At 42.5% G+C, this 27,685-nt stretch overlaps 1 protein-coding gene across 1 annotated transcript in view; it reads left to right on the top strand.

The window, feature by feature from the left end:
- Nucleotides 1–27,685, top strand: part of VPS54 (VPS54 subunit of GARP complex) — a 1,876,392-nt gene that overhangs the window by 1,608,364 nt on the left and 240,343 nt on the right. The window contains exon 20 of the mRNA XM_044055553.1: nucleotides 20,062–20,149. Coding sequence (XP_043911488.1) covers nucleotides 20,062–20,149 — 88 coding nt within the window. The remainder of the gene's footprint in view (nucleotides 1–20,061; nucleotides 20,150–27,685) is intronic.

Below are 27,685 nucleotides of genomic sequence, written 5' to 3'. Positions count from 1 at the left end.
CTTGTCTTCCCCAGGTAAGAGCCACCATTTTTAGCTTGATCATGGAACAGATTACTGGTCTCACGGTCATTCCTTCCAGCAACAAAAAGAAAAAAAAATTAAGCAACCAGCCTTTGCCACCATAGCAGGCTAATGATTTGACTCAGTCACAGGTGGTGATTCTGCTGTGGCCATTTGTTGTACCGCAGACCACTTGTCCTTTACCCCATATTCTGCTTGTGTAGCACCTGCAGCCATTATGGACAAGGGGTTAGCCATATCATCTACAGCTGTTTGGTTCCCCTCAGTGGACAAGGGAGAGCCCCTATTATTGGTTCTGGGAGAGAGAATAGGAAAGGTTTCCCTGTTTTTTTTTTTTTTTTTAAGAATGCTGTGCCCGTTCTGGGAAAGCAGCTGCTGCTATTAATAACGTGGTTGGCCCCATTTTTCTTGTCAAAAAGAAACAGAAAGCCAAGCATGTATCTACTTTCTTTGGATAACAGTAGGTTAATGGGTCTGGCTCAAGGTTTGATTCAGGCTATTTATCCTTCTTGTAAAATAGTTTCTGGTAAAAGAAAGAGGAATTCCGCTTTTCTTGACGTGATTCAAGATTCTGAATCTCAACAAAAAGATGCAGAGACAGACATGTTTTTTTTTTCCCTCAAATTTCTGATTCAGTCTCCAAGGAGATCTTAGTTTCTGAGCCGCCCTGTGGCGGTTTCTTTTTCTCATTCTCTGAGACTATTGCTAGAATATGCCATTGTTTTCAGTGGGAGTTCCTCAGTCCTTCAGAAAATACTATGTATTGTTACACAAAGATTTTCCAGGGCATACACCAATTCCTGTTCTGACTGTTTTAGAGGATGTGTGTGTCAGTTTTCCTGATAGCAAGCCAGCTGCCCTAAAAGGCATATAGGATGTATATAGTTCTTCATTCATTTCAATGACTGATGTTAAGGTATTAATTTCTTTTAGGCACCTATTTATTGAGGATGCATAGCAGGTACTAGTGGAGGCAAGAAACCCTGTTACTAGGAAATCGTATATTAGCAAATGGAAAATCATTTTTAGATGGTAAACAATGGTTTTGTAGTTCTGGGATACTTTCCTTTTATTTTGTTTATTATTAGTTTTTTAGTTTTCTGTTTTTTGGTCTATTTCTTGGAATTTTTAGATGGAGCCAACCATCACCAATGTAGGGATAATTGTTCTCTGTTTTTTACAATATCTTTGTGAGTTACTATCCAGTGTTTTTTCTTCTTCCTCTGTCAAGGTTCATTTATTGGCTATTTCAGCATGTTTGCCCATGGATCCTCCTCTTTCAATGCATTCTCATGTCAAAATGTTTTTGAAAGGGATTTTGCATAAGAGGCCTCCAAGATAACCAGTGGCCTTTTCTTGGGATCTTAATTTTGTGCTGGAGAAGCTAACACTTGCTGCGCTTCAACCAGCTAATCTGTCTGATTTGAGGTTCTTTACATGGAAGACAGTTTTTACTGATTGCTCTGACCTCTGCAAAAAGGGTATCTGAGTTGCAGGCTCTTATGCCAAGTAAATCCTGTCTCATTTTCCATAGAAATTATTATAGAAGTAATACTTATTTTATGCTTAAAGTTGTATCCAAGTATTAAGTCAAACTATCCATCTCCCTGTTTTCTTTCCTGACCCAATAAATACCTTGGCTATCCATGGACAATAACGTTTTTCTCTAGACAGAGCAGAATCTTTAAGAAATTCTGATCAGTTGTTCATTTGTGCCAAAGCAGACAATGTCTGAGTGGTTGTCTCGTTACTCCCTCAGTAAAACTAAGCCAGACAGGGTCGAGGCACATTCTACTCGGGCCCTTCATCTGTTTCTTTTTGGAAGGGGATGGACTCAGTAGTGTTCTACAAGCAGCAACCTGGTCCTCTGTACATACTTTTACAAACCTCTGCTAGATAGATTCATTCATGTCTAGATCAGGTTTTGCTAGGACCTTTCTCCAAGGGCTCCTAGACCCTTCTACTTCCACTTCACACTTGTTTTAAGCTATGGTACTCTATCCTATGTAGCGTAGGTTACTGCAGCATGGATCGATATGATGAACATTGTTAGTTGTTTAATTAAACTTAAGTAACAGTAGATGTTGGAATGTTCATTGTGACAGTAGCCACTGCCTCCCTCCCCTTAACCCTGTTGCTTTTTTGGTATATTATTTATGCCAGGTTTTGGACATTTGTTTTTTGTTTTTCCTAGCAATTTCCTTTCAGAGCTCAGCCTCCCTCACTCAGCATAAAAGTTGTAAAGAATTTGGCACCCAAACCTGTCTTTTAGTCAACTAAGCTGGAGCTGACTAACAATTTGGCCACATGGAAGGTGCCGTGAAGCTTTGGAAGCTGGCCAGCTGTTATGCCATGTACAGGATATAACCCAAATAGCATAGGCTACTACTGCAGTCATCATTCAAACTGCTACTGATATGGTAAGTTTACTTGCACAACTGTGATTTTTTTTTTTGTTTATAAAAATCTAAGAATTTTTGATAATATCCTATCCTCCTGTTAATTGTTATGGATTTAAATCAGTGACATACCATAACGGCTTTCTTATTATAGGCAGGTCATTCAGAATTCATGAGACTGTTGTATGATGCCCTGGAGATATGGAGGGGGTTCTGTAGCATACTATGATATGGTAGCTGATCTTGTGTAATTTGGTTTGAATCTCTACAAGGTGTACTTTTGGGTCTGTAGGTATCTTTGTTGAGGTAATGTGGTCTCTAGCAAATATGGACATACCACCATAGTTGCCATTAGGTCTAAACGAGTGGAAGCATAAGGCCCAGGTAATGAGGGGGATTGCCCTCTGGGCACTTAAACCAACTATCTGATGCAGCATGTACATGGGTGTGCTCCAAATGCAAGTTGGCATCAATGTTTGGTAGTTAGTTGTTTAGACTTTTAGCATTAGGTAAAGCTACTTTTGATATGGTCCAGTGTTTGATTTGTTTGTAAAGTTAGGTTAGGAGGACTTCTGTAGCTGTGAGATGGCTCAGAATGAGTGCTTCTATTTCTGCAGGTAAGTCTTGATAAGCACACTGGCTGACCTGTATTCTTCTGTTGGACTGGCTGACCTGTATTCTTATTCTGTTGGAAGGTGTGCAGCTGTCTTTTGTCAGTGACATTTGAGACCTCTTACTTTTCTGATCTTGATTCTTTAGATTGTACAGTGCTGCAAGGTGATACATTGATGGAGTCATGTTTTTTTTTTTTTTGGCGTGGGTCTTTCTCTTTTTTGCCCTCATTTTCTCTCTTGCTGTTTTTGTACAGCTATAATCTAGGATCTGATGATGTCCTTTTCATTCTTCCTCACAAATGGGTCTTGGATCCGACTCAGCCACTTCTCCCAGACTTTGGATCCAGAACTCAAGCTCCTCCCTCTACCCATAATGCCCCATTCCATCCTCAGCTCCTCAGATCTCATTTGTTGCAATCAAGATAAGATGAACGATCTAACTTGAGTCAGTAATCTAGTTCATTTTTGGATATATATTGCCTTTTCCCACTTTAGATAATTTACTCTGGTTGATATTTACTTTCTGTCAACTTTCCTTCCTCCCTCCAGTTTTTGCTGGTGCTAGGGTCTTCCTTTTCTAGTCATTTGTCTAGTACTGTTCTCTTTTGTTCTTTGGCCTGCAATTCTTTCTCATCCTGTCTCTTTTTAAATATATATATCTTTGTTTAACAAAAAAGTTTTTTCTTTTAGTATAGCTTTCTTTAGGTTGTTCTTTTCTTGCCTGTTTCAACCTGTTTTTCTCTTCAGAGTTACTTCACATTATTTTCACAAAAAACGAGAAACTGGAGAAACCAGCTAGTTTCAAAAAAGTGCAGTTTTTGTGGGCATAAGATTCCCAACTCTGATGCCCAGAAGAAATGTGTATATGGTCTCTGAGCAGCCCACCTTGACTCATCTGGTACTGTTTGCCTGACATTTAATCCCAGGGCACTCTCGGACTGTTGAAATAAATTTATGTTAAGAGGACTTCTGCCTGCTGATACTGGGACTCAAACCCCTTCTAAGGCTTCACAGCCGACCTTGGAGTCCTGGAAAAGACCCATAACGAGATCTCCAAAGGCTTCCTTGGAAACTGCTGAAAAGTTAAAGAAATTCTCAGATCCAACCTCATCTGATCCTGAAGACATTCTGCTGACCCTCAGATCCACAGCACTCTTCAGATCAGACTGGTACAGCCCATGCAGTTAGCCCTCCTGTTCTGTCCACCTCCTTTTCAGATCCTAAACCCAAGGATTTGACTAACAGAGGTTGCACAGCCAAATTCGTGCTGAAGCCACTCTCCAACCCTGCCATCAAAGTTATTTAAGACACCAAGGAAGCATTCATGGCCCCTGTCCACTGGTTTCATTCAGATCTTTGAGGAGTTTGACAGAGGCAGACATGGACAGGATGACACAGAGATTTCTCAGGGCTCTGATTAAGACAGGGGTCCTCCCAACTGTGTCCCCTATTGGATCTGTGAGTGCTCCTGCCCAACCAATTATTTCTCCTCCTCCAATCCGACCTGGAGTCTTAGGATTGAAGATCCCCGAGAGGTTCAGCAATGGACCCAAGGAACCTTCCTTCCTCAACTCCAGTGGTGTCCCTGATCAGCCCTGCTCTTACGCCTTGGGATCAAGATGCATTTTGGATCAGAGAGGTCACTGCTGGGTTTGGGGGTTTGGATTTGGCTCCTACTATGTCCGATCCATCCCTTCCCCTCAGTGCCTTGGCCCTGAACAGCTCAATTGCAATTGCCTCCAGAGGGCCCACATCAGAGGTTGACCCCATCCTGTCTTCTTTGGCGGAGGGGTGGAGAGGTCTCCCTGGGTTTGTTGGCCTTTCAGGTTGTGGGAAGGGCTTTCTCTTTGCATAGAGAGCCGTCCTGTCTGATCTCGAATCCTATCCCTTGCCCATCATTGGGTCTGAGCTCTGACCCTATCAGTTCTGCTCCTAAGAGTCAGCTAGTTCCAGGAGGTGTCCACAAAAATTCTACAGAAGGATTTCCCCCCTTCCGAAACCTTTCTGACCCCACAGAAGAGGTTCCTTGGAAGAGAACATGGGCTTGGAAGGAACCAGACACCGTCAAGCCCATCCCCAAGCACCCAGCTAAGTTTTTGGCTCCCCCTTCAGACAGACACCACTAGAGGAAGGGAATCCCAGTTGATGCCATAGTTGTGGCTGCGGCCACTAAGGAGATAGCAGAACAAAGCTCCTCTGTCCATCCGCACAACAGGGAGTCTTGGAAAGAGCATATATGATTCAGCCACATTTGCACTGAGGTTGTTAAATTACCTGGCACATTTTACTCGTCTGTAGAGAGATTTGATCAAGGAGCTTTCAAAAAGTCCATGTCTGCGGAGGATCTCAAGAAGGTTTCTCCTCAGCTGGCTACTCTTTCATCCATTGCCAGTTCATTGATGAGGCTGATATCCCATACAGTGGTGGGCACCTCACGAGCAGCCAGTTAAGAGTTAGCTGTAGGGAGACATGCCTGGATGAGGCAGTGTGACTTCCTGGAATGCTTTAAGGCATCTTTTGTTAATGTCCCCTTTGATGGCTCCTCCTTGGTCATGCCATCAGTGAAGGATACGCTTACCCGAAGTGAGCAAGAAGGAAAGACCCTGCCTGTCATGGGAATCAAGTTTTCTACCCCTCAATGTACCTTTCCTAGGAATCAGCAAGGTGGTGAGAAAATGTAATTCTGAAAATCTCTGGGACCTTTCCAGGACTTATGCAGTGATACTTCCTTCAGAGACAGGAGGAGGTTTCAATGGCAGACATCGCCCAAGAGGCAGATGGGGTCTGCAAAACAAAAGCTTCAGAGACTCCTTCTCTGAAAGGCCCTATCAGCGCTCCTGTAGCACTGCCCAACTGTCCACCTCTGGAGGTAGTCAGGGGTCATTTTTCCCTATATCTAGATGCTTGGACAAATATTACAAAAAATGCATTGGTGCCAAGTATAATATCCAGAGGTTACTACATACTCTCTTCCTTTCCACCTCCTGTCCCAAGGAAGAAACTCCCCAACATTCCACCCATCAGAGGGAATAGGCAGCTCAAAAGATTCAAAAGCTGCTACAAAAGACTCATCCAGGAGGTCCCACCTGCGCAAATAGGATTCTGAACTTGCTACTGCTTCTTTTTAGTGCCAAAGAAGACAAGGGGACCTGATCCCAATTCTGGAACTAAGCTGTCTGAATCAGGATGTAATGAAGTCAAAGTTCCGAATGGTTACGGTTCAGTCCATCCTCCCTTTTCTGCACAAGGACGATTAGATGTGCTGTGTAGATCTCCAGGATGTGTACTATCATATCAAAATTAAGCACTCCAGGAGACATCACTACCAATTTAAAGCACTTCCCTTTGAACTCACCTCAGCCTCCCCAGGGTGGTCACCAAATGAATGGCAGTCATGGCAGCTGACTTGAGACTCCAGGGATTTCAGGTGTTTCCATATCTCGATGGTTGGCTCCTCGCTGCCCCAACCACGCATCAACTTCTACAAGCTAGGGATTACTTGCTTCAGATCACCAATTCCCTAGGTATTATAGTAAATCTTGCCAAATCGAAGCTGATTCCTGTACACACTTATAGGAACTCAACTGAATACGATGATTCAAGTGGCATCATTACTGCTTCATCGCACAACATCATTAAAAAATCAGGTGTGGGGGTATGCTATCTCATCCATCCCCTCCTGCAAAACTAATGTTTCAAGCTTGTGTCAATGTCAGCTGTCATTCTTCTAGTTCCCCTAGCAAGGTTCTTTATGTGAATCCTTCAGTGGACACTAGCGGTTCAGTGGTCCATTCTTTACCAACCTCTATCATATTGCATAAAACTCGCTCCAGTTTGCAAACTTCATGTTCATTGGTGGATCCAGTCAGATGACCTCTTTCTGGGCAGACCATTCTGTCTTCCTCCCTCAGTAGCCACAATGACCACGGATACTTCCCAACTTGGGGGTGGGGCATTTCATGGGAAAGATGGTTCAATGCACATGGTCCCCCTCAGTGACAAAGTTGTATATCAATGTCTTAGAGATGAGAGCAGTCCTCCTAACATTACAAGCCTTTCAGGACCTTCTCCCTCTAGAAGCTATTGCAATCCATATGGGCAACACGTCACTAGTCTTTTCCATCAACAGACAAGGAGGAACCCGTTCCTACCCATTGGGAAGAGAGGCCATTATGGTCTGGGAATGGGCAAGCTGTTAGAACGTTTTCTTATTGCAACACACAATACTGGGGAAAACCAACACTCTGGTAGACAGACTCAGCAGGTGAGACAGGTCGATTCTGATTCCTCATGAGTAGTGCCTCAGTCAGATGGTACAGAATATGATCTTCAGCTGCTGGGGTCAGCCTTGCTGTAACCTATTTCCTTCTATCCTCAACAACAAGTGCAGCAATTACTTTGCTGTGATCCCCCGCCAGGGGCGGTTTCTGAGGGATGCTGTAATTCACAATTGGCCCCCAGGTCTCCTCTTACTCCTGTCCCCCTCTTCCTCCGATTCCAAGGTTCCTACAGAAAGCAAGCAGGCTGAAGAACTCAGTCATCCTCCTGGCCCCCTTCTGGCCTTGACAGGTTTGATTCCCATTCCTCTGGTGTCACTTCATCCTCCATGGATACTGGAACCCACTCGGGATCTCCTATCTCATCTGTCAGGAATTTAACATTCCAATCGCCACATCCTCAGACTGACTGCATGGTTTCTCCACTTCTAGTAATAGTCACAGTCCAGGCTTGCTTCCCCAGTCCGTGACATGCCTCTCAGAAAGGATCCACCAAGAAAGTTTACAGAATCAAAAGGAAAAGATTTTCTGTTTGGGCTTCCAATCAGAATATCAACACCTTTTCAGTCCCTACTTCAGCCATTCTCCTATTTCTCACTACTCTTTTTAAGGAAGGGGCTAGTTTTTCTGCTATTAAACTTCACTTGGCAGCTATATCCAACTTCCATATGAGAAATTAATCATTATCTCTGGCATCTTTCAAATTGTGTAAAGCTTTCTTGAAGGGAGTCTTCCTCCTTAGACCTCCAATAAAAGATCCCTCTCCTCCTTGGGATTTGACTGTGGGTTCTTTAAGGATTAACTCAAACATCATTTGAACCGGTGAACAAATGCGATATGAAGTTTCTTTCTTGGAAGATGATATTTTAGTAACTATCACTTCAACCAAAAGAATTTCTGACTTCCAGGCCTTATCGGCCATGGCCTCCTTGTATCATTTTCCATAAGGATAGGGTGTCTCTTCAAACCAACCCTCCACTTATACCAAAAGTGGCTACTGAGACTAAAATTAACCAGTCCATTCAGTTACCAGTTTTCTTTCCAAATTTTACTAATAAAGGTGAATGTATGCTGCACCTGCTTGATGTTCACAGACAATTGCGTTTTTATCTTCTTAGAACAATACTGTACAAGAAGTCTGATCAGCTGTTTGTGTCCTTTTTTCCCTAACTGCTTGGGTCAAGCAGTTTCCAAAATTACTGTAGCCAAATGGATTACTGATTGTGTTTCACTGATTTATTCTCAGAAAGGTTTGGAGTTGCCTCATCCTCCTAGAGCTCACTCCACTAGACCCATGGCTACTTCATATGCCTTTTCCTCAAGAGCCTCCACTGACATCTGCACTGCAGCCACTTGGTCCAAAACTCATACCTTTGTTGTGCATTACAAGTTAGAAATTATTTCCAGAAGCAGAGCTTCCTTTGGTTCGACAGTGCTCCTGCATGTTCTTCCTTGAGGACCTCCGGAGAGTTACGTAGCTGGGGGCTCTGACCCATTCGTGAGGAAGAATGAAAAGGACAACAACAGATTTAAAAGTTATGTACTTACCATAACTTGACACGTGTTGTCCTTTTCACTCTTTGTCACCTTCCCTCCCAACCATCCCCCGGCCCTGTCACTCCTAGAAGGATGTTTGGATGGTATTGGAACTAGCATGTTACTGGTTTGAGCCTCAGTCTTTTTTTTTGTCTGTTCTGTCCCTGTAACACAGTTGGGATAAGGCAGCAAACTCGATCTGAGGAGTTTGGGATGGAATGGAGCATTATGGGTTGAGGGGGAAGCTGAAGTTTTGGATCTAAAGTCTGGGAGATGCGACCAAGTGTGATCCGATGATCAGATCCAAGACCCATTCGTAAGGAAGAATGGAAATGGACAACACCGATGCCAAGTTTTATGGTAAGTGCAAACTTCTAATTTTGCAGGTTGCTCCTACTTCTCTGTCCAGGCTGTAGGCTTCTGGATTGTGTGAGGGTGATAGTTCTGGAAATTTACTAATCTGTAGTAGAGTTCTGACAGCCACATTAGTAGGGGTATCTTTGAGTGTGTAGAATATGATTACTGATGTTCTTCGTGTTTCACTGTTTTAGTCATCACATTTGGGTTATCCCTGCCAGGGTAGCCCTCGGCCGGCCCAAATACCAGAGGCTTAGTATTTCTCCGTCGATTGCTGTTGCTTGAGGACTGACATCAGGTCGGCAGTAGTATAAAGGAAGGCAGCCGACACCATTACATCAGTCTTTCTTGCTTTGGACCCCGAAGCAGAAGCAGTTCGCACGAGTGCCGGTCGGCCACTACCTGAGTTTTTGTTTCCGAATTGAAGTTGAAGACTTCCAAAGCTAAGCACCCCATTGGGGATCCTTTTTTCTTGCACTAACTGATGTCAGAAAAAGTTAATAATTGTCTCACCTGTGGAAAGCAAATACCACACAGAGACTTCCACTCTTACTGTGTCACTTGTCTAGACCCACACCACGACGTCCCCCGTTGTTGCTTCTGTGCTTTGTTTAACACCAGAACTATCCATTGTCAGGCCCTTATTGTAGCCAGATATTTTCATTTACAGTCCTCAAATTCCATTATGGCTTCGGTAAGCGATCCGACAGCAGATCTTCCAAAAAAGTGTAGATGGAGAGAAGACCGCACAGGTCCAAACCTTCTGATGACGCTTCCGTTAAGCTAGTCATCAGTCCTCCGGTACTCAGTCAGGCGCTTTCGCAGCCCCTGATGCCCGCTTAACTTGATTCGCAGGCCTCTACCAAGACCCTTTCAGAGTCTGGTATGCTGCAGATCTCTTCTTTGTCTAAGGATCCTGCGGTCATCTCTACCTTGGATGGGTCCAGAGCTGCTGAGCAGGCACTGGCTTCCGAGTAAGTCCTTCACACCACTGAATCTCGACACAAACCAACGCCTTCTTTCGCAACTACCGTTCTTTCAAAAACAATCGAGTTCCTTAGGCCCAGGGTTCGAACCACACCCAAGAAACCCGATTACCCACTCTCAGGCACATGCTACCTTGCCTCAGTTTCAAATGCATAAAATGGCAGAAGACCTTATTATGCTGATTAGGGGAAGCCAAACCACTCCCTCAAAAAGGAAAAGAGATCTGTCTCCAGTAGTTTTGTCTGAACAAGAGTCAGATGAATCTGATGCATCTGATTATGAAGACATGCAGGCCCTCTCCACTTATGAGGATTCTAATGCAGAGGAATCCATTCCTTCAGCTTCTCCTCCAGAGGATTTTTCCTTTGAGGAAACCTTGCATACCTTAAGGGGAGCATTTCCAAAGGGAGAGTCAGGACTACCCTCAGTCTAAAAAGAGACTCAAAGAATTCCTAGATCTTCCGCAACACAGACCCTTAGCCATCCCCCCCAGTCCTGGATGTGGTGGATGATGTTTTCCTTGAATCCAGCTTGACTCCTGCACCCAGAAAACCAGACAGGTACTACCGAATCCCTGACTCACACAAATATCTTTTTAAAAATCCTACAGCTGACCCTGAGGTCATTCCTTAAGGGCTAAAAGGGATTAACGCGACCTCTGCTAAAAATCCATCCCCGTCAGACAGGGATTCTCGAGCATTGGACAGATGGGGTAAAAAAGTATACACCTCAGCTACTCTTGCTATCAGGGCACTAAATTGTCAGTTCCATATGCTTAAATATCAGCAACACACCTTGGAACTCCTTAAACAAAAAATGTCCTTTCCTGCATGGACAGAATCTAAAGATTTACAGGACTTAATGCATTCTGCAAGTCAAGTAACTAAACACACTTTACACTGTGGTTTTGATGCCCTAGAAGCTTCTTGCAGGGCAGCAGTCACTGGATCGGTCATTAGAAGACATGCATGGCTTAAGGAACAACCCCTGCCAGACCATGTCAAATCTAAATTGTTGGATGCACCCTTGCACAAAGATAATTTATTTGGCACTAGGGCAGAAGAGGTCTTAAAAAAGATGGAAGAAAAAGCAAAATTTATGCAAATAGTTAAAGATTTCTTACAGGTCCAGCCCCCTAGGTTCAGCAGGCATTTTACCTCCAAGCACTGGTCTTTTCCTGCTGTGAGTAAACAGGCCCAGCCTAGGCCCCGTGGAAACAGACCCCCCAGACAGCAGCCCCAGGGAATGCAGAGATCTAAGCAGTGGACTACCTCCACTTCAAAACCAGGGAGTTCTAAGACACTCCCTTATGGTAAGAACTCACAGTGACTCACCTCCTCCCTACCTCCCCTCTGCCCACATTCACATACACCTAGGAGGAAAACTCTCCTTTCACTCAAGCACCTGGGCCACCATTACCAAGGACCAATGGGTTCTGGACATTGTGTCTGAGGGATACAAATTCTCCTTCCACACCCTTCCAACCCCAAAAGGGTTCCCAGATCTACCACCAAATCAGTAGGCAGAGGCTCAAAAGCAAATCCATTCCCTGCTCTCTTTGAGGACCGTAGAGCACGTTCCTGCAGAACAGATAGGCCAAGGCTTCTACTCCAGACTTTTTCTGGTGCCCAGAAAAGAGGGCACCTGGCACCCCATCCTCGATCTATCCATTCTAAACACCTCCCTGGTGATCCCAAAATTCAAAATGCTCACCCTCCAGCAGCTGCTGCCCATGCTTTCCAAGGATGCTTGGCTAGCCACCCTGTACCTAAAAGAGGCCTACCTCCACATTCCCATCACGGAATCATGCAGAAAATATCTCTGTTTCAGGGCAGGATCTCAACACTTTCAGTTCTCTGCACTTCCCTTTGGCTTATCTACTGCTTCCAGAGTTTTCACAAAGTGCCTGACTCTGGCCATTGCCTTTTGCAGGCAAAGAAATATTCAAATTTACCCCTACTTAGATGACTGCCTTATTCAAGCAGACGGCCAGGAAAAGTTGCTCAAACACCTGGCCTTTGTAAAGTGCCCATTAACCTCCCTAGGGTACACAATCAACGAAAAGAAATGCAAACAGGTGCCCACCCAAAGGATAATCTTCCTGGGAGAACAAGCCTGGACACAGTATCCCAGATGGCATACCTTACACCAAAGAAATAGATGTTCCTGTCAGCTTACGTCTCTCAACTGGCCACCAGGCCCCAGCACTCTGCAAGGAAAATCCTACAAGCCCTGGGGTTCATGGCATTTTGCATACTCCTCATTCCATATGCCAGACTTCAGATGAGGAAACCTCAATGGTACCTAAAGAACTTTTGGTGTCAACACTGTCAAGACCTGGAAACTCTCCTTCCTGTTATTCCTGGCCTGAGAAAGGAATTTCTTTGGTGGGCAACAGCCTGCTCTCACAACAAGGGACTGCCCTTCTCCCCACACCCCACTGCCCAGACCCTCACCACAGATGCATCAGAATATGCTTGGGGTGCACACCTGAACGGCAGGTGCATACAGGGCCAATGGAGCCCACAGCAAATCCCCCTGCACATCAGTCAAAAAGATGATGGCTGTGTAGCAGGATTTGATAGCTTTCAAACCCCTTCTCTCTCCAGGGGTTCTCCTGATCAAAACCGACAGTACCACTGTGATGTGGTACATCAACAAGCAGGGAGGGACTCGCTCCTACCCTCTGTACAGGCTGGCCATGACCCTTTGGCTCACAGCCTCTTCCATGCAGCTACACCTGTTAGCACAATACCTTCCAGGCTCTCTTAACTCCCTGGCAGACCAATTAAGCAGAAAGCTTTTGGACCCACACAAGTGGCAGCTCAACAGAAGTATTTTCCTCCTAATAACTCAGAAATGTGGCACCCCAAAGGTCTACCTCTTTGCCTCCCACACCAACCATCAGCTCAGCAAATTCTGCACCAGGGAGCATCCACTGCATGGCTTGGAAAGTGGATGCCCTGCCCTTCCCCTGGGTAAATCTCTCGGTTTGTGCATTTCCTCCCCTACCTCTCATCCCCAGGGTACTGCTCAAAATAATGGAGGAGAAACCAAGGACCATTCTCATAGCTCCACACTGGCCCCAACAGCATTGGTACCCCCTTGCTGCGCAGCCTGTCCCCGCTGCCTCCATGGCATCTTCCTCACATTCCAGACCTCCTAACCCAGAGGGAAGGGGAATTCATGCACCCCCAACTGCAGACACTCAGTTTGGCAGCTTGGCTTATTCCATAACCCCGGACCAATTTGTCATCCTCAGTAGACAGGTTCTGGATGTTATCCGTGAGGCCAGACGCCCCAGCACCAGAAAATCTTATGCAGATAAATGGAAAAGGTTCTGCACCTGGATCCAAGCTAAGGGGGCCGATATGGCCCAGCCCTCCATCCCTCTCATCCTGGATTACTTAGCTGACCTACTACACAGTGGTCTCTCTTTCTCCTCTATAAAAATTCATGCTTCTGCTGTTTGTGCTCATTTTCCCATGAGCAGCCTCTTTTCTCACACCCTTTGATTAAACAGTTCCTCAGAGGGGCAAGCAACTTGACACCCCCCAGAGGGGCTCCTACACCAGCTTGGGACCTTAACTCTGTCTTGGAAAAGCTCACCCTGCCTCCTTTCGAACCAGCTTCTTCTGCAGAGTTAAAATTTCTCTTCTGGAACACAGCCTTCCTTCTGGCCATCACCAACCAGAAGAGTCTCTGATCTGCAAGCACTCATGGCTGTTGAACACTTCATCATCTTCCATGCAAACAGGGTATCCCTCAGAACTAACCCATCCTTCATGCCCAAGGTGGTCTCCAGTGTGCCTGTCAACCAATCCATCCATCTGCCCACCTTCTTTCCTAATCCCCAAAACAAAGGGGAAAGGATTCTACACTCTCTGGATGTTCACAGACAGCTCAGATACTATCTGGACAGGACGAAACCCTTCAGAAAGTCTGATCAATTGCTGGTTAGCTTTGCTACAGGGGCAGAGGGCAAAGACATCTCCAACCAAACCATTTCCAAATGGATAGCACACTGCATTAATTTCTGCTACAAACAGCATGGTAAGCTTCCCCCCATGGGGGTCATGACACACTCCACCAGAGCAGCCTCCACCTCTGCAGCTTTCCTCAGAAGAGTCCACACCAGGGACATCCTGGAGGCTGCCACCTGAACATCTGTTCACACTTTTACCAAGCATTACCAGCTGCCTCTCTTCTCCAAATCCAGGGCACGATTTGCCTCTGCAGTCTTGCAGGGTATTGTAGACAGCCCCTGGCTTCCTTGACTGCCTCCACCCATTTCCTCAGCTTTGGGAATCTACCCAAATGTGGTGACTGCAACAGTGAAACACAAGGAACATAATACAGTTGTGTACACTTACCATAAATGTAGATGTTGGAGTGTATTCACTGTTGCAGTCCTGGTTTCCTTCCCTCCATCCCCCTTGTTTCTGTTTTGTTACCCTTCTTCCTTGTTCTCCTTTCCTTACAAGGGACATATTGGTATTTATTTTCCACTGGTGGGGTTCTTCCACCAGAACCTGGCCTCCTACTTTGGGGGCTCCTGACAGGTTAGGGCAAGAAAAACTGATGTAATAGAATCGGCTGCCTTCGTTTATATCATTGACAACCTGACGTCAGTCCTCAAGCGACAGCAACGACGCAGAAATACTAAGTCTCTGGTATTCGGGCCAGCCGAGGGCTAGCCTGGCAGGGATAACACAAATGTGATGACTGCAACAGTGACTACACTGAACATCTACATTTATGGTAACTGTACACAACTGTACACTTACCATAAATGTACGCAACTGTACTTTTTTGTAGTTGTAATTTAAGTAGCATTGTAATCACTAATCAGGATTTAGAAGGATTTGCAGGATTATTTTTTTATTTTTTTTTTTTTTGCTGATGGTGTGTTGTACTTTTAGAGAGGAGAGGCGATTTTATCTTTTTTTTTACCCTGCGTATATCTGAGTGAACAAATGCTGTTTGGCATTGTTTTAGTAACAAGTTTTCAACTTGCATACAGTTTTAATACTGTTTGAGATGGAGTACATAGATATTTAAATACTCTTAGTGGAGACTTTGGTCTCTTAAGTAGTCTTAGGGATATGGTGGTGAGCACTTATCTAGGATTTGTTGGGATAATAAATGGGCCAAATGGGCCTCTTTTTGATGACCTTTTGCTTGCTTCCTTAATGTTTTTTTGGCCCATTTAATTTCTTGTGCAACCTAAAGGAGTTAGAGGAAGAAATACTGGTGGTGATATGTTAGGTTGAGAGAAGTTCAAGAGAAGACCCCTTGCTGAAGTAGTGTTTGGATTTTTTTTTTTCATGTTTGGCTTTGAAATACCTGTGTCTCTAAATTAGTCTTTTATCTTTTTTTGAATGGAGGGAGAATTTGGCTATATGATTATGACTTTGTTGTTTCTGTTTAGTTGTTCAATCGAATCTGACTCTTCATGTCCTCAAGGACTTTATCATGCAAGACTTGACTGTAAAGGACTGCTTATTTATTACTTCAATAATGCTGTTCATCCAAATTGGCCGCTGCCACCCGCTTTGTTTGTCTTTGGTCTTTCTCAGTATCTGTGTCTTTCATAGTGAATCCCGTCACTGCATTGTGTGGCCAAAGTACACAAGTATTAGTTTTATTTTTACATCAAGCCTGCCAATGACTAGATTGGTGATCTTGCACTCCATGAAATTCTCATAAGTTTTCTCCTATACCAGAGTTCAGTCTTCCGGTGTCTAACCTTAACTTATAGTACAGCTGTCATAGCCGTATGTTACTACTGGAAGATCCTTAACTTTGACTATGTAGACCTTTGTATGATTCATTGATTCATTCATTTATTTACACTTTGCTGACTGGGCGCTAGACCAGTGGCCTCTTTACAGGGAAGATCCAAGGTAGTATTCATATTATTTCGGGGAAATCTGTCCAGGTACCAGGAAACTTTCCCTACTCTTTACGATAACCAACTTGAAATTTTTAATATCCAGTTGAGCTACCATAAGCTTAGGCAGAGAGGGCTTCAGTTTAATGCCTCATCCAGAGAACGGCACAGTCAGGAGTATGGCACCCATTTTTATGCCTCTGTGAACTATCAGTATTGGAAAATGAATACCTTTGCTCTTTAAAATTTTATCCGGATTTACCGTGACTCTCTTTCCAAAAAAGAAGCATCTTTAGATTTCATGTCTGCAGTCACCAACTAGAAATCTTTGAGCCCACAAAAATAATATCTGTCACTGCCTCCACTTCTTCCACATCATTTGTAAAGAATTGATATGACTAGATGAGCTCCTTTTTTAAACTTCAGCACTCAAACAGTAAAATAAATGTCAAAACAGTCAAAAGCTATGAGCAACACAAATAACATCACCTCCCATCCAGTGAGGTGAAGAACAAAAATGTGTAAAAGGTTTTTATGATTACATTCTATAGTATGATGGTATACCTATCAGTGATTAAAAGTAGATCTGATGTCCTTTTCATTCTTGTCTCAACTGATGGATTCAGATCTGGGACTCTGATCTGACTAGGCCGCTTCTACCAGATCATCAGATCCAAAAACTCGCAAGCTCCTCCCTTTACCCGTAATGCCCCACCAACTTTAACATATCTTAGATCTCGTTTGCCACCATCATCTTCAGATGCGGATCCATGCTGCTCATGAGTTTTTTTGTTTATATAGCGTGTTTTTCATGAGTTTGCTGTAGGTTTTAACTTTTTGTATTCTCTTATTCTCCTACTTCCCACCCATAATCTTTTAAGCTAATTTCTGCTCCCTTTTAGCTACTGTTTTTTCTGTACCTTTTAAACTGCCGTCATTGGTACTCTTCCTCCTTTTACTCTTTTTAGTACTTTTAGCTACCACTCTTAGTATTTCTCTTACTTCTTTCTTGCTTTCTTCTGCCCTAAAAATGCTTTTCTATCCTTAAGAGTTTTTGATATGTTTCTTTTCTAGCCTGTATTGGTGATGGTTGTTGTATAACATGGCTGACAAGCATATGGGGTTCAAAAAAGTAGGTTACCTGTAGGCTTCTCACAATGGCTGGTGAGACATTTCCTTTTGGCTCCTCATGCCTGATGATATATATGCATTTGTTGACTAAATTATCTATAAATATCTACTGTTGTAATTTAACAGAGACAAACCCAGGAACCTAATATCATTGCTAGGCAAGACATCACAAGTACAATAAGATCCATAATCATGTGCACTTTTAAGTAGTCACACTTAAAAGTTCATACCTCCCTTTTCAAGCACTCTGAAGTGCTTACCTTCCAAATCTGACTAAGCTGTAAATGACAGTTGTGGCATAAATTTGGGTCTGTCCATTCAATTATGAAGACTAGCCTTAAATGCAGTCAAAGTAGTACTTTGTTTGACCTGTAGTGATAATTTATTCCGTAGACTGAGAATACATTAAGATAGGAACCTATCTTACTAACAAGTCTTGTTTATTTGTTAGTGTAGACTTGGGTTCCTTATGCATGTGTTTATAGAACCATTGCTTTTGCAAAGAAGAGAAGGTCAAATGGGATTCTTTCATACTTTGAAAAGTAAGATATGGGTCACCACAGAGTTGCTTGTAGGCTACTAAGTATAACAATTATGCTCATCTGTCAGGATAGTTGAAATCTGTTATATTCAGTCAATATTATTTGATTTATACCTACCAAGGGAGCATGTTATGATCATTTATGGGTCTGATAGGTGAGGAGTACTGAGGCAGAATAACTTATTTGGATCTTGAAGTCATGCCCCAGGAAATTAAATAAGCCACATAGAAGGATTTCTAACTTTGGTGAAAACATATGATGCTTAAATGAGAGAAAATTGTTCCTGTAAGTACTCTGATCTGTTATGACTTTATCTGTCTGAAGAGGACATATTTAAAATATATGGGAAGGGAACAGTTTTTTTTTCCATAATGCTACTATGCTGTACTTTTTTGCATTTAACGTGAGACCAGTTTCAGTACATCCAGTATACACATGCTCCAGCCTTTGCCAGAATTTAGTGTCTGTGGGTGAGCAGATAAGATTGCCCTGCAGTCATCAGCAAACTTGGTCAGCCACACTTCTGAGATATTGGACTGGATGTCTGCAAAATAAGTGCCAGACAGGAGTATGCTCAACACTGATCCCTGTGGTAGCAGCAACTTTCACATCCTGGGATCTACCAGATAGATATTTTGCAACCTAGCAGATAACATAAGAGTTTTTCGCTAAGTTTGTCTTTTTTTTTTTTTTTTTTTTTTTTTTTTAAATAATACCAGCATGGGGTGTAGTGTCAAAAGCATTGGTCAGACCTAGATAAACAGTGTGCACTGAGTGACTTCTATTCCTAGACTCCATAACTTTTTCAAGGAAGCTTACCAGGTTCAGGAGACCTGCCCTTCCCAAAGCCAAACTGATTAGGGTCTAGGTCATTTATGTTTCCTGTGTCTGCATAAATGAGTTCTGCTATGATACATTCTCTGACTTTACATTTGTGTTTGGTGAGGCTGATGAGCCTATAATTTTCTGGATTTGTAGAGAGCCCATCTTTGTGTAGGGGAGTCACAGTGGCTGATCTCCAGGCATCAGGCACAAACCGTGGGGATAGGCTAAGACTGAATCTTAAGTAGAAGCACAGATAGTGCATACTTGGCACTGATAAGAATGCAGCCTTGGTCCCATTGAAGTATAACTGTTAGTCTTTGACAGGGATTTTAAGACTTGTTCCAAGGTGATTTCAGGGCAAACTAAATTTTCAGGTATACTAGGGAGTAACAGTATGGGTAGGCAGGGTAAAGTTAGCACTACATTTGTCTGTTAATATTATATCACTAGGATTAGAATATGTGATATCATTATAGATGAGTTCATTGCATTCTTGAACATTATTCCTCAATTTCCTGGTATAAGTAAAGAACGATTTGTAGTTTCCATTGGTATCTACAGTGGCATTAAGATTGTATTCCACTTATAATAGTGCTCTTTTAAGTTCCTTGCTGGAATGTTACATTGTAGCCCTGAGGTAAGAGAACCCCATTTTTTAAACAGCCTTTCATCATTTGCCTTCTTTTGTTGTACAGTTTATTAACGTGGGAGATTCACCATAGAGGTTTATTTGGAATTTACCATTATATTCAGGGTGGATAAGTACATATATTTTTCTGCAGCTGTTTAGGTGTTGGTAAGCATTAGAAGTGAATGTGGCAGCCTTCTATATTGGGTCCATTTGCAGGGAATTATTGGGAATTTTCCATAGGTCTTCTACAAGCTGAAGCAGTTTTACCCTGGTGAAGTCTCTAAAGATGGCCTCATTGGGTGGTAGAAGTTTTACCACTATGCCTCATTGAGAAGATGACTGACTTGTCAGATTTAACTAGGGAACAGTAGATGTGGTATGAAATACAGGCAGGAACTATGTTGGTAAGGGCCATATCAAGGATATTAGAGCTTTTAGTGAGTATTTGTACAGGAAGAGGAAGCCATCTGCTTTGGGGGTGGCTGAACATGAGGAATAACAGGTTGTCATGTTGAATAGTTTATGATGATGATAGATTGTTTACCTTTCTTAAACAGAGCATGTTAGCTATATATACTAATAGTAATGAGCTTTGGTGTGATGCTTTTTTATGGTGTTTTTTTTATTTATAAGGACTTCATAAGTGATTAAATTGTTAGCATTTAAAATACGTTTTAATTCTAAGAAGGTGTTAATTTTACCTTAAAATGCTGTGTTTTTCCAGTGGGTTTAACGACATGGTTGAAGACATTAGACGTTGTCATTTATTATAAAATTATACATTTTGAGTTATACATACTGGACATATGAAATGGGATCATTGCCATTGTTTTCTTTCTGTATTGTAGTACTTCAATTCAAAGAGTTGTCAACTGGTTCTTGGAGCAGGAGCATTACAAGTTGTTGGCTTGAAAACGATAACTACAAAAAACCTTGGTAAGACTTTTTGTGTCTTTCTACATCTGTCTGCTAGTTAAATCTGTTACTTCATTTATTAAAATTGTCAAAATAGCTTTCTTTCTGATTGGTTGAAATGCATCATACCTTTTATTCAGTTAGATGGATTCTCTAAAGGATCTTTTCAGCCACAACTTTGTGATATTCAGTCAAAAACTTTAGACATAAGTTAAAACAGCAAAACTATAAACTGTATGTACAAAAATTGAAGTTTGAACTTTACAGTTTGCTTGTGGTAACACTAGTTAATATGTGAATATTAGGCTAATTGCCTTGAAGGGCCAATAAGCTTAGATTGGAATCAAACCCTGTACCTTGTGCCTAACTCTCCATTATTTCAGACTCTCCCTCCTTATTAGACATAAGGTAACATAGCAAGACTGTAAAATTCATATACAAAAATTGAAGATTGAACATTACAGTTTGATTGTGGTTAACATTGCATTTTTGTTCCAAGGTACTAATAAGTACAGTTAAAGCAGATTTAAAGCAATAGAGTGTAGCAGTATGTGTCATGGAAGAGATTAAAAAATAAAAAAGAAGTCACAAAAAATTGAAGAATTGCTGATTGACAAGTACCTTCATATGATGAAAAATGTGGATAGTACAGAAATTCTGGTTTCAAGTGAAAAGGGGAAATTATAGAGGTAAGACTTATTTTTTCTGTCTAGATTTAGAATTTGGGCAGGTGCCAGTCACTTAATTTAAAAGGTCAGGATTTGAGAACATTGTTTAAAGGTGCGAAAGAATAAGTGTTGAGATATGGGGAGTGAGTTCCATAACTTAACGCTTCAGTGGAAAGGAGCATTCTGTCTAAGAGAGATTATTGTAAGATCAGCATAACATGGATTTGTTGAAGATCGAAGTATTAGGAGGTCTAACATGCATTGTTTTAATGGGTGTCCTTGCAAGGAGTGGATGGTAATTGAAAAGAATGTTTTGGAATATGGATGCTACTATAAAATTGATGCTTGGGCAGTATTCTAACCTCTGATAACTCACAATTTTACATATGTTGGGGGAGGCACATATGAATCAACAAAATTTTAAGGAAGTTGTACCTTGTTGATGTTTGTGAGGGAATTTCCAACCACAGGAAGTAGATCATGTAAAATGGGGGGAGGGGTCAATGGAACAGGCTTAGTCTGGAGATTATGGGTGCATGTTTCTGGAGAACATTCAGAACTGAAAACTGCAGGTTGTTTTATTGATATGATGATATTTAAATAAAAGAAAGGGGGATCAGTCCAAGACAACTAGGCATTAAGAGAAAGATACTTTTTTTAGAGGGGTGCCTGAAAGGGAGGTTGACTTCAGTGAACCGAGTTTTTATCTTCTCCCCTGCCAGCTCTTCTTACTATCATCTGTCCAGTAGCATACACCCAGAATCTCCACAGGTCATCTACTCTGCACCACTGTGATTACCACTTTATAATGCCTACTTCTGTAGTATGAAATCCCCCTTCAAACATCAACAAGCTACAAACTTCCTTAAAGATTGCTGAGTTGTATGAGCCTTCCCTAGACACAAGTATTACTGTGAATCATTATCTGAGGCTAGAATATTATCCAGCCATCATTTTTTACTTGCATCCTTATTTCACAGTCTTCTCCACCTTACTCTCCAGTCCTTGCAAGGAATCCCATTAACAAAATGACTTCAGCTTTCCAAAAATCGATTTAACACGCTTAATCCTTCTCTTGCAGAATATTCCTTTCCAGTATGTGCTCTTAAATTGTTGAACTCACTCCTTCCCCGTAGCATAAAGCTCACCTTTTTTCTACCTATAAAAAGAGCATTTAAATCCTACCTCTTTATCCTAGGAACTGGAACTGCCCAAATTCAAAATCTCAACAAACAAACTAAGGCCTTCTTTTCCCACTGCGTCTGGCATCCATCAGGCCTCCTTTATCAGCCATATCTGTTCACCATTTCATTCCTGGGTATTCCACCTGAGGGTGAGTGCTGGTTGATGGAGTCTCAACTGTGTTTTTTGCTTTGTTGATATCCTTTCAGGGAGGACTTGCTCGATGATTCATATCATTGAAGAAAACACAGTGCACTCCACACTGTGGGTAAGCACTGTAATGCAGTCACAGTCAGAGCTACTGCTGTAGTGGCTTGTAGCTGAACACCTACTCCCTGGGACTGCTGCTCACAGTGCCACTCCGCCACCAAAGGAATGTAAAATTAGATGGCCATAGACTCTCTTTCATCCAGGAAGGGTGAACACAAACTTCCCTGCTAGCTCCAACAAGTGCTCAAGATGCTAACTGTTCTTAGGTTGCCTGGGCTGTAGTTCCACTGAAGTGGAAACTATTTTTCTGTGTTCTTATAAACATGAATTTTATTTTAATCGTTAAAATTAGGTTCATGGACATGTTAAGTGTGGCCATGTCTTATCTTAATTCTTTCACAGTGTTGTCAGCAAGATTGTCATATTGCCAGAGGATTAGGTTGCCTGTGTAAGCATAATATTGTAGTAATTATGGCTGAGATGTGCTAAGATGTGATTATGGAAGGGAGAATCCGGTAGAGGTCCGAGTACTGAATCCTGGGCATCACTGGTTAGGGAAGGGGTTGGGTGAAGAAAGAGAGATATTATAAAGTACTTGAATGTTTCTGTAGTCTTTTGGCCATGCTAAAACCAAATAGTGGAATTAGTGATGTTGCGGTAGCATTGTCGCCTCACAGCAAGACGTTGTCGCGTTCGATTCTCAGCTAGAGCGTCTTCTGTGTGGTGGCATGCGTGAATGGGCGTGCCTTCATTGAAGGTTGTGCATCAGGGCTGGTAACTCGGCACGTAAAAATCCACTATCAAAACATTAGCGGACTGGAGTTCCGCTGTGGTGACCCCTAACCGGGATAAGCCGAAAGACACAACAAGCTTGAGAAGATTATGATGATATGTGGAACTGAAGGCACTGGCTAGGTATCTGAAAACAGATCTTATTAGTATGTGGTTGTTCATGTTGTAATAAATTTTGACTAGGAAGTGGAAAAAGACAGTAGTAGTAATAGTACTGGTGCTGTATCCTTTGTGGACACTTTGTGATGGGTAACAAGAATGGTAGATTCTAAATGTTCCGTTAAGTTGAGAGGACACAGGTCTCTCATAAAGGCTAGAGATGGGTGAGGGGGAGAGAAATATGATGCTTTTGGTCAGTGAAGTAGGGTTGGGGGATGTTTACTTATTTAATTCACCCTTTGTTTATTAGATTAGTCCTGGTAGACTAGTGACCTCTTTTTTTTCAAAGAAGACCAAAGGTGGTGTTTGGACTGCTGCTGCAGCTGATGGTGGCTGATTTCCAGAGATCTGAAAGCTTGATTTAATTTGTCTCTTTTTATAGTTTATACATGACTTCACAGTTTTTACACACAATTTTTATGTTTTGTTTAATGTTCTTTGGATTTTCATGTCGAGCTGTGCACTATGGGTTGATTGAAAGATGTGGCAGAAATGTTGATGGCAGTAGCTAAGACAGGAGCCTGCAAGCAAGATTTTTATATCTTCTAAATAAGCAGATGATTTGGTGTTTTTATTTGTGAAATAAGAGGAGGGGCATAATGTTCTGTTTAGGCATTTGTAACTAGTGGAAATCGGGACTCCTAGTTGAAGAGCAAGGGCCATAATTGCATCTCCTGCAACTTTGAAAAACAGTGTCATTGCAAAAGGAGTGCAGTGAATCTTAAAACTTGTAGTAGTGCCAATAAAGCACTTTTGCAGGGGGGCTTTTCCACCTATTCCCTATTACCTCAGAGCAGAAGGAATACTTGAGCAGCTTCAGTGTCAGACACAATATATATTCCTACATTCACAATTTCAATTTTGCTTTCCTGGGGATTACAGTTATGGCCCTTGGCCTAAAAATCAGAGAGTTATTTAAAAAAATCTACATAGATGGTCATCGGAATGATCAAGAGACCAGCTGGCATAATAGTTAAGGTCTTTGCCTCCCATGCATAAAGTGCAAGGTTTGATCCTGACTTCAGGCCAATGCCTGCTTAAGTTTGCATGTTCCCCGTGTCTCTGTGGGTTCCTCCCACCTCTGAAAAAGAAATAGAGGGTTTTCATCTCAAACTCACCAACAAAAGGAGCTGTGGGCAGCAGAACAGACTCCACATGATGCCCTAGAGAAGAAAGACTTTTATAAGACCAACCACTTTGGACATCTGTGGTGCGCAGTATCCTCATGATAGGAGAACACTGATCACAGACTGTGCACCGTGGTAGGGCTAGTCAGTTGGTGTAACATATGGCTCTAGGTGATTGGATCATGTTGACTAATGTCGCCAAAATGGGTGTGAGTAGTTACCTGTGATAAGTGGGTTGAGGACCCGGCCTAATCCAACCTACACCAGGGACCCATGGTGGAAGGGGTGTGTGTGCCCATGTTGGCCAGTGTGTGCCTGCCATAAAGCCCAGCAACAGTGGGTCAGTAAGCTACTGGCAAGCTGTTCCAGAGCTCAGTTGAGGATGTAAAACCAATTAACCTGCAAGCATGAACTAAGAGGTGCTACACTCAATGTAGTTTCACTGACAGGACAGAGCTTGGAAGTGGGTGAGACGATGGTAAGGAGGAGGAGACTGGACAGCCTGTGTATCCAAGAGACAAGATGAAAGGGCAGTGCAGCAAAGCCACTTGGCTTGGAATCCAGAGTCTACTACTCAGGAGGAGACAGGTTAGAAATGTTGTGGAAAAGAAATGGCATGGGAATTGTGAGAGAGAGAGACTTCAGAAGGCAGTGAGGGATGTCACCAGAATTAGTGATGACTCATGGCAGTCAGACTCCACTGTAATAATAGGGCAGCATTCATAATCTTAGCTTATGCCCCACAGCAGGGTTGTGATAGTGAGGAAAAAAGTGCATTTGTACAGCAGTTGTAAGACCTACTAAAGTGGGGCAACATGAATTGGTGTTGATAATGGGTGACTTGAATGCACATATCGGAACAGACCGAACAGGATATGAGGACTTCCTGGGTCCACATGGATAGAGCAACAGGAATAAAGAAGGATAGGCCATTCTAGCCTTTTGTCTGGCAAATGGCTTGATAGTAACCAACACATGGCTCAGAAAAAGACATTTATTTATTTTTATTTATTTTACATTTGTTGACCGGGATAGTCCGACTGGATGCATGTCCATTTTCAGCAGAGGCCCGGGGAGAAAAGCTCCAAGGTTAAGCAGATACAGCATTACATAATACCAGCATTACATATTACAAACAGACTATTTACAGAGATTACATAAGTAAGCAAGTTAAACAAGTTCCACAGGTTAGAGTTAATCCTGAGCGCAAGTTAGGATTAAATTAAATTACATAGTAAACTGGTTAATAGATTTTTTACACATTCTAGAGAGAGTTAGCCAGGCTTGATACATTGACATAGCCAGTTAAGTGACAAATATTGTTTGAGTCTAGTTTTAAATTGACCTAAGGTGGAAAGTAAGGTAATATCAGCTGGAAGAGAGTTCCAGGATCTACTTACAGAGTTTGCAAAGAGAGAGTCAACGGCTGTGTTATTAATTTTGCTAGTCTGAATTAGTAGTTTGTTAGAGGATCGAAGCAGTCTAGGATTGTTATAGGGGGTGATAATATTTTTAAGTGCAGGAGTATTGTCCGGATTATAGAGGATTTTATAGGCCATAGTCAGTTGGTTATACTGGATTAGGCTGGGTAGTTCAAGCCACCCAAGCTGATTTAGATTGATGCAATGATGTTTCCTAAAAGGCAGCCAAGTGGCAAACCTGGCAATGTGGTTGTAGCAAATTGAGAGTTTAAGGACAGTCTTGTTTAAATTCGAGAATAGAGGGGATGCATACAGAAGGGTTGAAAGAAGGCAAGAGCAAGCTATGGCAACTTTAGCTGGAGGGGTTAGGAAGGCTTTTATTCTGTAAAGTGACCTAGTTTTTTTTTTATGGTTTTGATAGTATGGTTAACATGTAGGTCGAATTTTAGATTATTGTCTACGATGACACCTAATAGTTTTGTAGAGGGGTCAGGGGAGATTATTGTGCCATCATTTGAATTTATGGTAAAGGTGGAAGCGGTAGACCTACGTGTTCATAGGTTGGTACTAGGCTATCGGCCCTAGGGCCTATACAAGCCTAGCCATAACAATTCCCTGGCTATTTCTTCCCACATTATTTACTTTCCTGGACCCCTGTCTAGCAGGGCGACTGACGTGATCCCTGGGGTGAATTTCCTTTCTCCCATCCAATCGTCAAGGTTCCTCTTGAAGAGGTCCAAAGAGGCACTCTGCTTGACATGTGTGGGCAATCTATTCCAGAGTCTGGGGAGTCTCTGGGTCAGGAACCTATCCCTCCAGCATGTTTTGTTTATTGTGATGACAAGGTTTAGATCCCTGGAGCGTGTAGCTCTGAGGGATTGGGATTTCTTTAAGTGTAGCATGTCCAACAGCTCTGGGTTTGACATGGCCTTGTATGTTAAGCAGAGATCGCCTCTGAGTAGACGATATGCGACAGAGTATAGCTGGAGTTTTTAAGGCGGTCAGCGAGGGCACCTGCTCAAGTGTACCTCACATTATGAGCAGGAGGCCTCATTTGGGGTCTTAAAAAAAAGTTGTTTCCTTCCCAAGTTCCATTGAGTTGAAAATGTCTGTAACACATTCAGTGTTGGGATTTTTTTTTAAAAATCCATGGTAAATAGAAATAAATAATAATAATATTAATTAATTAAAGATCTTCTAGTAAGTAAACCATTTTAACCATTAACCATCCCCCCTTCCTAGCTGAAATTGTTAGTAAGTAAGCCATACGAAGTTCCACATTTTGCCCATTTGTTCCACATTATGAGGGCTAGTGTTCCACATTTTGGAGATGAAAGGTTGAGAGCTATGCACCTGCTTTAGGCCTGTGATTCTTTTAGTGAGGTATTTCTGAGGCCTTTCCAGTTGTTGCAGATGTCTTGAGAGGTACATACCAAATGGGGCGTTGTATTTTATAATGGGTCTAATGAGGGATGAGTACAGTGGGACAATGACCTCCTTTTTTCTGGATGAAAAGCCCTTCGTGATGAGGTGTGCCACATAGAAGGATTTCCTGACTGTTGTGGCGATGTGGTTATTGAAGGTGAGACCACTGTCCACCTGTGTCCCTAAGTCTCTTATCACACTTTCTGTGTTTAGTGCACTGCCACCTATATGGTAATTCATGGATACATGTTTTTTCCCAAAGGGGATAACAGTACATTTCTTGGCATTGAGCTTGAGCCCATGGCTCTGGCACCAAGCATCTGTTTCTGTAAGGCCCTTTTGTAGAGTATCCACATCATTTGGGGATTCAATAATGGCTCCCAGTTTGCAGTCATCTGCAAACTTTGTTAGCCAGAGTCCCTTAGTGTTGACCTGTACTTCAGAGAAGTACATGCCAAACAAGAGCAGCCCCAGGACTGAACCCTGAGGTACTCCACTTGTCACTTGTCTGGAGCTGGATTTGGAGTCGGCTACTTTTACAGTGTGGGTTCTATCAGTAAGCCATTTAGCAAC

Source organism: Protopterus annectens, chromosome 1.part2, assembly GCF_019279795.1.
Source record: "Protopterus annectens isolate FY-2018-M chromosome 1.part2, PAN1.0, whole genome shotgun sequence".
NCBI lineage: Eukaryota > Metazoa > Chordata > Ceratodontiformes > Protopteridae > Protopterus > Protopterus annectens.
Note: the sequence above shows the minus strand (reverse complement) of the source record. Positions and strands in the feature narration are given on the sequence as shown.